The 11,289-nt window shown below is 36.7% G+C and overlaps 1 protein-coding gene across 1 annotated transcript; it reads right to left on the reverse strand.

Annotated features, from left to right (window-relative positions):
• Positions 1–6,255: 6,255 nt before the first annotated feature.
• GCK72_008057 (uncharacterized protein) lies at positions 6,256–8,611 on the reverse strand (the record flags this gene model as incomplete). The annotated part of the gene is made up of 3 exons (XM_053726618.1): positions 6,256–6,261; positions 7,914–7,991; positions 8,471–8,611. 3 exons carry the CDS (start codon positions 8,609–8,611, stop codon positions 6,256–6,258), a joined length of 225 nt encoding a protein of 74 aa, XP_053590812.1.
• Positions 8,612–11,289: the final 2,678 nt, after the last annotated feature.

The raw sequence follows: 11,289 nt of genomic DNA on the forward strand, positions 1-11,289 counted from the left end.
CAAAGAAACGAAATATCTAATATCCAAAAATGGAATATTTGTGAATTCACATAGACCATTATATAGAAAAGAGATGAACACGAAAATTGTCTACTTTTTGTATTCTTTGTATAGGAATATATGTGTGCATTTTGATGGATATTGGCATTTCATGAATTTCACATGAATTGCACATAGCTTGACTAGGTTTGGTTGGTAAATGGTCAGAAATCAGTGGCAGAAATCCCTGGCCATCAAAAACTTTATTTGATCTACTGCTGCAGATATCCGGAGCTGATCTTCTCCTACAGTATCCACCATCTATTCACACAATAACGAAAAAAAAACAGATGAGTAATTATCGTTTTGTTTGCTGTGAGTTAGCACATGAAGTGTCATTGTTTGAGCTAGCTGCAGAGAATAGTCACTGAAAATGGCGAAATGGGCAAAAAAGGTCAGAAAAATGCAGTCAATGAACACATTATTTGTTTTGAATTGTTCATATAGGAGTAGGTCAAATGCGCTTTGTTTAAATTTGACCTACAACACAGTAACTATTTGAAAAACTTTAAAAATAAATATTTCTGCTATTATTGGTTTACGAACACTTGCCAGGGGGTGTTAATTTCGGAAGTGGAAAAAGATCAGATAGAGCTTAGCAGGTCTGAAAAAAAATCTGAAAAAACTTTTTCGAGACCACTTCGAACAAATCAGATGCGCTTTTAACACTACTGGTAAGTGTTCGTGAACCGATAATAGTGACAAAAACCATGAAAAAATGAAAAATCAGAATCGAAAACACTCGAAAAATCCTTTTATTAGCTCAAACTCTTTCAAAGTGTACCAATCAATTCAAAAACCAACTAACTATATAAAAATCCCAAAAAAATTTCAGATTTCCAGCTGAAGAGCCAGTAATCCTCTTTAATGGCGAAAACCTTGAAAAAATAAAAATTTAGCAAATCAGAGTAGAAAACACTCAAAATTTACACCTATTACCTTAGAAACCATGTAACTATATAAAACTCCCTAAAAATGTATCCAGAACTATACCAAACACCAAAAAATGAGCTAACAGCTGCGTGTGTTCTGTTTGTGAGCGTGAAACCTTTCATTGTTCCCTCCCGCCCCCCTTTTTGGACAGAGCTCATTAAATTTGGAGACTGGTGGTGTCTGGAGAAGGGAGAAAGGATGGATAATAATAATTATGATCTATATATAAAAATGAGGGGTGGAGAGTAATTAAAATTGGATTAGGTGTGGTGGAGCCGACTGGCACCGTTTTGAAATTTGAACTTTGAAACAATGAGAAGAGTTGGAGCAACAAGAAGACCTAATCTTTCGAAAATTGTTGAAATTTTTATCAAAAATAGTTAATAATCCTATGTATTCAATAGCTTTTGCAAAAAAATCTAAAAATTCGAAAAATTTCTAAATGTCAAACTTTTGTACCGAGACCCGGGCGGACCGGACTGGGTCCAGACCGGGAAAAAATCTCGAGCCTAAAAGTGTCAGGTGCGCTTCTGGCGCCTCTAACACAGTAACTATGTTCTGTCTGGCGTACCTTTGACGCTTCAATCAAATTCTCAACTTCCAAACTATAACTATGTATACAACAATAGAAAAAGTGTGAATAATTGAGAATAACGCGAGAAAAAGTGAATCCTATCGAGAGGCCTTCCCGCCGTAGAGGCTCTCGAAAAACTGGGAGCCCCTGGCAGAGAAATAGTGTGTAGGGAGAAGAGACGGCAGAGAAACAACGACATGGATCCCTTTTCCTAAATACACAGATTTCCCCCCGTTGTTGTACAGTCAGTCATCATTCATGTTCAGTACTGTTTGATCAGTTCTTTTCCGTTTTTCACTTGATCATGTGTCTGCGTCTCTCTCTCTTTGTGTTCAATGGCAAATCCACCTGGAGCCAGGTGGATTCAGGGAGGCGGGAGGACACCTGTCATTTGTTTTTTTGTTGAAAATAATGGATAGATATTGTTAGGAAACACATAAATGTGGCTAAAGAAAAGAAGAATGAAACATGGCAAAGATGCTGAGGTAGAAAGGGGCGGTGTCTGATCTTCTGATCTCTAGAAGTCGAAAGGGAGCAATTTCCGATGAGAAATGAATTTTTATTTGAAGATCTAGCAGAGACAAGTTGAAAAATATCGAAATATTCAGAATCTTGAAAATCTCATCGTTTTAGAGTCTAAAAACTTGAAAAGTAGCCGAAAAACGGATGAAAACATGAAAGAATTTTTCAAAGTGCTGAGCAGAAAAATCGAGGATTTCTGAAGATTCTGATATCAAAACTACTGTTTTCCTATTAAAAATATCAAAAAACTGTACAAAGATGTCAAAAATCCCAATTTTCCCCTAAAAACTGTTCACAACAAAAAAAGTACAAAAAATAGAGAATATGACACGGAAAATACAAAAATATCAAAACCAGAATCTCATCACATTCCCCCTTCTATATATTCCAAATAGTCGTTTTTGTATCCTCTGCACCCTCCCCATTTTATACACTCTCTCTCCTCTCATTTTTTTGTCTGCATAAAATAAATATGAATATAAACCTGTGATGATGATGATGACTGAATAGAATAGGGAGGAAAGGGGAAAAGAGATGATACAAAGTGTATACATATTTGCATATCATTGAAATATATGGGTTCCCACCACAAGTTGAATAAACATACAGTTTTTGAATTTGAAAGTTAGGTTTCAGATGGAAAGACAGGTACAGTACCGACCAAAAATATATCATATTTTGTCTTTTTCAGTTGCAAATGTTCAAGAGTGTGTCTAAAAAAAACTAACTGTTTCTAAACAATTTTTTATGGGATCAGATAGACCAAGAGTGGAACTCCATTTTTTTAGTTGACACCTTTTTTGTAGGGACCCTTCCTAGAGAGTTACATCTCGACAAAGTAATTTCTCTCTCAAATTTATCAATCTCAGTGCGATTCTTGAGCAGTCGTCTTAAAATGACCAGAACTCTCTAGGGAGTGTGCGTACAAAAAATTGTCAACTACAAAAATAAATTTCCACTCTTGGTCTGTTTTATCCAATAAAAAGTTATTATGTGGGACAATTAGTTTTACTATGGCGCACTCTCAAATTGGACATTCTCAATTGAAAAAAAGCAAAAAATGATATAATTTCGGCTAGTACTGTAGGTTGCCTAGGAACTATGACACTCTACAAATAGCTCTGAGCCAATGGTCAGTCACTAACAAACATTCAACACGACAATAACATAGAGGATATCCGGAAAAACTGAGAAGGTGGTGACAGGAAAAAAGTGAGAATAAGCTTAGTCTACTTCTACTTCCGATATGAGGATGTCTTCCTCAAACCAGTTCTCAAACTTCCTATGAGGAGACAAAAAAGAGTAGTCACTCAACACATTGTACTACTACTTTGTATTGTTGGGAAGGGAATAAGGAGGAGGAGGGGGAAGAGGTGATAGGCGTGACGACCAGGGGACGAGAGGATTTCCGGGTTAAGGGGGGTCCGAAATTGTGAAACTAAGCTTCTGGTGTACCCCGGTTGCTAAGTCCCCGCCTCTTGCCCAGGTGCCCAATACCAAATTGATCAAAAACCTAGACAACCGTTGGTACACGATAATGCCATGGCTACCAATTCCGCCGCGCTCTATTGACAAGAATTTTACATTTTTTGCGTCATGGTGAATATTCGAACTTATGTGCGTACTATTCCGGGTATATAAATTCGAATGTTCACCGCGACGCAAAAAAATGTACCATTATTGTCAAAAGAGCGCGGATGCATTGGTAGCCCTGGCCTCATCGTGTTATTATGTTTGTGTGTCTGTTTATCCTGACGTCTGATGCCGGATAGTGTTACAGTACCCCAAGGAAGCAGGTGCACTTCCTCACTTCAATCATGTTTTTTCTTGTATCCCAAAAAGAAAATATACAACATTAAATGTTGTGACTCCGAGGGAAATAAGGGCAGGTGTGTGTATGTGACTTGGGGGATTGGAAAAAGACAACATACTGTCTGAAAACAAAAAAGAAGAGAAGAAAAGAAACGAAAATGTATTTCTGGACTTAAAGAAAAGAAATTGAAAAAATCGGGGGTAGATTCAATTTTTTAGACTCATTCCAGGCAGAATTGGGTTTCAGAGAACGGTATAATAGTGAAAATGCGAAAGTCAATCCAAAATGTCCGGAGTAATCTGGAAATCTCAAAAATCTCAAAAAGTGTAGAATAAGCTGGAAAAATGAGTAAAAACAAAAAGTAAAAACTCTTTAAAAGTGGTGAAAAGTCTTTCAAGCAGACATCAGTAACCTATTTATCGGTTTTTCGTCGCAAAAGAAAAATCTATTAATTTGATACCCCCACTATCTCATCCAAAAAACCGCTCGCTACTATCAAATAAAAAAAAACTTTCAAAATGATAGCCTTCTTCCTCTCTTCTTTTTCTTCTTAACAAACATACACTATACCAGTTCATATATTATACATATACAACTAACTAAATAAAAACACACAACAAACAAAATAAGCAAAAGTGAAATGAATTGAAGTGAAGACGACACGAAACAAAGTGTCGTAAAATCATTTCAAAATGTATGTCAATCAAACTTTATATATGTATGGTACTGCTGGAAGTGTAATTGATAAGTGGGGGAGGAAAAATGCTACCAAAATTGGATGGCGTGTCTGAAGCGCGTCTCTAATAGCATAGCCATGAAAAATGTTAAAATTACAGTTTTTTGAGGTGCTGGGAAATATGGCGTACCTGTGCCGCGTACCTAGCGCTATGGAAAAATTCTAAATCTTAAAACCACATCTATTTTAGGTTCATTGATATCTGGCGTGCCTGCGGTGCGTTTCTGATTTGTTTTTTGACTAAAACGCAAATTTTCTTCAAAAATAGTCTGGGGCACCTGAGGCGCGATTAAACTAACAAAATCTATTGAAGTTATGGTAGGATATTGTCTAAAATCGCTAAATTTTGATGTTCAAGATAGTCTGGCGCGCAAGTGACGCATTTTTCATTCTTAACCGTTTGGAGGTATTACACAAGATAAGATCGCCAATTTTCCTCTTCAAAAATAGTCTGGGGCACCTGAGGCGCGATTTACAATTGCAATCCTGACTATTTAAGTTAAAATTATGGTAGGATATTGCCTAAAACCGGTTAAAACAAAGATCCTCAAAAAACAAAACAAAAAGATTTCAGCTTCCAAATTAGGCTGGGGCACCTGAGGCGCGGCTAACCTAACAATTTCAATTAAAATGATGATAGTGGTCACTACCGCCACACGGAGAAATAGAGAGAGAAAAAGTACTAGTTGAGTAAATTGGGGATGACCTTCTTTTCTCTTTTTTGTCCATCTATTCCCCAACTTTCCGTACTTTTCTGTCCGCATGAGGGCAATGACATAGGGGGTATGAGGAGATCGCCTAAATGAGATATGCAAACGGATGAAGGGGAGGAGGAGGCGGAAGATGTAAAGAAAACAAGCGAGTAATTGGGGTGTCATATAATAGTTAGGGGGAGAGAGAGGTATACTGGTAGAGGGGATTGTGGTTGGCGGTGTTGTTGGTGCAGTTTTCGAAAATAAGAAATTAGGAAAAATTATCTTAAATTGAAGCTGATATTACACACTACAACGTCTAGAAGCAAGTTTCGATAGGATTCTTTAAAGATCACAGTGATTTTGGTTGTTTTACATACGCACTTCTTAAGAATTGCTTTAAAATATTTTTATAGCATTCCCTGACGAATATAATCTTTTTTTTAAGTCGATGCGTAATGTCCTACTGTTTTTTGGGGATAAAAATCTAATTTTCAATTCGTTTCATGCAAAAATGACAATTTTTAATACTTTTCAGCCGATTTTTCGCCGATTTCCGATAAAACAAGTGTCTGGTGCGCCTTTAACGCGTTTCAGAAATTTAAATGCATGAATGTATACCCACAGATACAGCGATAAGCAGAAATGTACAATTTTTAGTTACCCGGCTCTCAGGTAGCCATTTCTGGTCCAAAAAGCTATCCATATCTCTACCATTCAAATCCTCCACAAAACTGACCAAGACTACTCCTAACAAGATAAACCGTTCTGGACACACACAGAAACATAAATAGTCTAACTAACGGGAAATGAAACACCTCCAAACAACGAGACATCGAAATGGAGACCGGTTTTTTGAGGGAAAAACGAGGAAAAGAAAAAGCGAGAGAGAGGGTCTCAGTTGCGCAACAACGTCTATGTATTCTGATGGCGTTCCTTTATTTCCTTAATTCTGAATTAGAATAGTATTGGTATCGGAAATAGTAAAAACAAAAAATCGGACTAATTGATGGGAGAACTATGTAGAAAAACCCTACCAAAATAATAAAGGAACTACTATTTTTGAGCATTTGAGATCGACTGGTGCGCCTTTAACGCGTTTCCGATTTTTAAATGCATCGATGTACCCCACAGGATACAGCGACTAGAAAGGTGCTGACTAGAAAAATGTAGATCAAAAACTATCTAGCTTCCCGTTCCCGCCACCATCCATTGTAAAACGAGCCCTTTCATTTCTATTGCAATTGTCTTAGAGACGGAAAACAATTGTTTGATGTTCACACCTATTTTTAGCGGTGGAAACGGTTTTTGGTCAGTCATAATTTTTAGCAAACTATTATTTTTTCTAGTCAAATTAGAACCTCAAAAAATGTGTGTAAAGAAGAAACGACGTCGCCAGCAAAAATTGGGTCGTAGAATCGTAAAAATGGGGGTAGCCAGCAGAAGGGGGAAGGGTTTCCTATGAATTGGCAAGTGCACTTTTTGTTCTCGGATACCCCCTAAGAAATGAGGAAAAAGGGGGCAGAATGTGCTCCGAGAACACATTACTCAACTTTTTTTTGCGTTTGGGTGTTCCGAGAAGAGTGCAAGTATTATTGGTGTTTTGAAAATGGATGAGGTTGGAATCGGAGGTCAAAAGTTCATACAAACCTTGATTTTCAATATAAAACTTTCCAGAAATACACAATAAAAAAGTATAATTCCAGATTGAAAAAATAGCGAAATTCGATTCGAATATATCATAGTTTCTAATACTATTTTTTCTGCTACTTTTGTGTTATGATGCTAAAAGCTGGTATTATCGAACTTTTGCCGGGGTGTTAAAGGCGCATCTAATTTCTACGAAATAGTCTCGAAGTGGAAAACATGATTTTTGTTCTTTTCAGAATTACAGAGCTCAAAAACACGGTATTTCAACTTCGAGACCATTCCGCAAAATTCCCAATAAATTAGATGCGTTTAACACCACCGACACGAGTTTGTGAACCGATAATATGGCTCCCAGAAAACGTACAAAAAATAATTTTGCAAAGCCTCGTAGCTCTACTTCCCCAAAAAATCTCAGAAGAAAATCCTAGTTGAAATCAAAATCTCTCGAAAAATGCCATCGATACTCTCTCTCGTGTCATACAATAGAAAACTGAGATTAGTGGAACAAGAGATAGACATACAAAAAGTTAACAAGATTGACACAACCTGCCCCCTATTCCTCGGAAACACTGTTTGCCAATGAGGAGGCTCACAGGGCTCAACACTAGGTAGCATCATCGAAGAACTTGTGCTCTGATGCTCCAGGAAGGAGGCTTAGAGGTTACCGCGCGGTAAGCGGTAAGAGTGGGGGGGGGGGGGACAGTAATTGGATACTTATTGGATATTGGACCAGGGTGATCAACAAGTTGGTTATTTATTGGTGTGGAAGGTCAGGGAACTGAATTGGTGTCAGGTTGCAAACAATAAATCTTTGATCTACAGAATCTTTATAGGTGCACTGTAGCAACTGTAGGTACTGTAGCTACCTACAGGTATCACTAAACTTACCTCAAATGACTTCAAATTCAAATTTTCTTTCCTCAGACCCATAAAAATAAAAAATAGTTCACGTACCCGCTCTGGCATCTCGCATCTCTGATCATCCAACCGATTGCTTTGCATTTTTTCGATGAGGCTCAGGAAGTCTTCGCTCTGGAAAATGTACAAAATTTCAGGTTGAATATGATTTTTTCAATTAAATTTTATAAAAAATACAACTTTTCTCTCATTTTTCCTTCAAAAGCTTCGTAAAAACTAGAAAAACAAATTTCGAGCTATTATCTAGGAAACACGATTCAAAAGAGCTCATTTTTCTATTTTCCAAGAGGTTTTGTACGATTTTTAGCAGCTAAATCTCCATTTTTCCAAGAAATCCCTTTAAAATTTGATTAAAGAATGCAGAAGTTTCGTTTTTATGAAATAAAAAACCGGTGTCTTAGAGGTTTTGGTTCAAAATTGTCGAATATTCGTGACTATTTGCAATTTCCAATCACAATTTTACAACTTTCAGCGATTTGTCACCAAAAAAGCCCGTTCTTTCGGTATATATCTAGAAAAAATTGGTTCAAAGCACAAAATTTGCACATTTCTTCACAAATTTAATTGAATAGGTCAGAAAACAAAAAACTCACTTTCTCTGCATTATAATTGACACCAGTGGTGAAAAGACCACGTTCGTGCATTTTCTCGAGATCACGATAGTAGCCGTCGGCGTTGAGCGAGTTGCGTCTGGAAATTGATACAGATGATGGGAAAATAAAGAAATAAAGCATCTTTGAAGGTAGTTTTGGAAAGTCGATGCACCATGTCAAAGTCAGGCAAAATATTTTTTCTTAACCTCCCAGCTGGCCCTGTCTGCGATCCATTTCCGATTTTGTTAAATGACGCGGAAAAACAAAGGGTATCATGTCATGCCTCCCCATCTAAGGAGTCTATTAGTTTAGAATACTTGTGATTTGAATCGGTCGTTTTAGGTGATAGCTAGCTGGCTACTTCAAAACCAGGCGCATATTAATCTAGATGCGACCAAAAGATAAATTGTTTTATTAGTAGTATGCACTTTTTAGTAGTATAGCCCCGAAAATCTGAATCAGATTAGTAATCGGTGGGGGAAATTGTTTCTATTGGGTAGACATGCGGAAATAAGAAGATGTACAACAATTTCTACACTAATTGGATTCAGGGTGGAAGGGAGAGAGAACGGAAACTTTGTGGGGGAGTCATACTCCTATAAAACTTCAAATCTCAAAAATCAATGGATACCTAGTTTAATACATCATCACATGCTCGGGATAGAGAGGTTGCCAGATGTTCCAGCCGATCAAAAAGTATTCGAGGCATGAACACGCAATATGTTTAAAGTGTTGGTGGAGGAGCATAAAAAAATACTAAATATCAAGGAAAATCACTTGAAACTGGAAGAGTAGGTCAAAACTTTGGTAGCACCGTTTTTTTTTGCTTTTTTGATGAGTTATGGAAAGAAAACATGAACCACACAGGGTTTTTCTGTGAAGTGAAATAGATTATGAGAAATTGAGATTTTCGAAAAATAAAAACTGTAAATCAATTTTTTGAATATTTTTCCCGTTATGCTCAGAACACCTCTACACAATAGTGTAGCAAACTTTATGTAGTTTTTGGGAAAACTGTGAAAAAAAGAGAAAAACATGTTTGGTGCTGAAAAAAGCGAAAATGCGACACCCTCGAAAAGAAAACTTTTTTCATGTTTTATATTTTTTCCAAAAACTACATTGTTTTATCAGTAGTATGTAAAATTTGCTGCAATAATGTGTAAAGCCCATTTCCTGAACAAACCGGGAAAAAATCAAAAAATTGTTGAAAAATGATAATTTTTCAAAAACTAGGTTTCCAGCTCAAGTATTGTATTGAAACTACAAAACCTATCAATATCAAAAATCAAAATTCCAAAAAATGGGTCATAACAATTAAAAAACTACATATAAATCTTACCTGCATTTATCATGCAAAAAATACCAAACAAACTATTTTTTTAGGTCCAAACAGGTTTCAACTAGTTAACAATTAGACCTTCCTTTCTTTCCCAAAAAATCTTGGAATGCTCTTCTGTGTTCTACATTTCTTTGTTCCATCCTTCTCTTTCCTCCTCTTCTTTTTCATTGCCTACACCTCTATCTTTTCAATTTCTCCCCCCCCCCCTTTCGTGTTGGAAAGGGGGGTTCAGGAGGCGATACTTTACGACGATGGGAAATGAATTTTCTGTGTCTATCTCTCTCCTAGAGATTGAGTGAAGAAAGAAATTCGTGCCATTTATATGACTATCGAAATGAGCAAAACCTCGTCTCCCGGGCGGGATAAAAAAAAAAACGAGAGAGATGAATGATGAAATGCTTTCGGGAAGAATGAGGTATCATTAAAATGCGGTAAAATGTGTGTGTCTATGAGTTTTTGAAATACGGGGAGAAAGAGAGGAGAATGGGTGTAATGAATGTGTGTTGGATGCGTAATTTTTGGGAGAAAAATGAATGAGCGTTTAGAAATATTTCCTTTAAAATTGTGGAAAAGCTTTGAGCCGAAAGTATTGCCTGGAAGTAGACCATGAGAACCAAAATTAAGGTCTGAAAGGTCTGAAAGCCTGAGGCTGAGGAAGTATTCATAGAATTTTGGATTGGGTAACTGGAAGCCTAAGATTCCGTTCAAATTAAGTCAATGGTCATGTTAGCCCCTATACATAGTCCTGCTACTAGTGCACCAGGATTTTTAAAAATTCAAGATAAAGAGGGAGTCATGATAGGTTGGCTCAGAGGGCCGCATAAGTTTAGACCTGGTTGGCAGAAAAGTGCTGTGAGCCTAGCTTGATACCGTGTTTTGGTCAAATTCATTGAAACAGAAAGAAAAGAAAAATTGTGAAAATTTCTGTTATATTTCATTGAAATCACCATCAAAAACCTTTTTTCCTGATTTTTTTTGCAAATTTCGCTTCAGAACACGTCAAGTCAAAGGCACGCCAGACACGTTTGAAAGCGTGGAACAGTTATTTTTTAAATTAAAAAAACTTCGTTTTGTAATGTTCAAAAAACGCGTCAATGGTGCGCCAGAAAGCGCCAGCCTATTTTACGCTATTTTCAGATAAACCGCGTTAAAGGTACAGACACTTGGAAATTGTTTAAAATTGTTAATTTCGAGTAAAAATTCCGTAAAATTAGAACGCGTAAAAGGTGCACCAGATTCAACAAATTCTAGAGTCTAAAAAATAGTCAGAAGTTTTATTATCATCGGATCTATAATGTTAGAATCTAAAACTATTGTTTTTGAAAAAAAAAAGACGGTCTTAATTCATGACAAATCCTCGATGCCTAGAACCCATTATTCTCGAAAATTCCATTAAACCAACACCCCGTTAGCTAATCACTATCTAATTCACTCTTGCTGCTACACACCGGTGGTGAGAAATCAAAATCACGAATGAAAA

Source organism: Caenorhabditis remanei, chromosome II (genome assembly GCF_010183535.1).
Source record: "Caenorhabditis remanei strain PX506 chromosome II, whole genome shotgun sequence".
Taxonomy (NCBI): domain Eukaryota; kingdom Metazoa; phylum Nematoda; class Chromadorea; order Rhabditida; family Rhabditidae; genus Caenorhabditis; species Caenorhabditis remanei.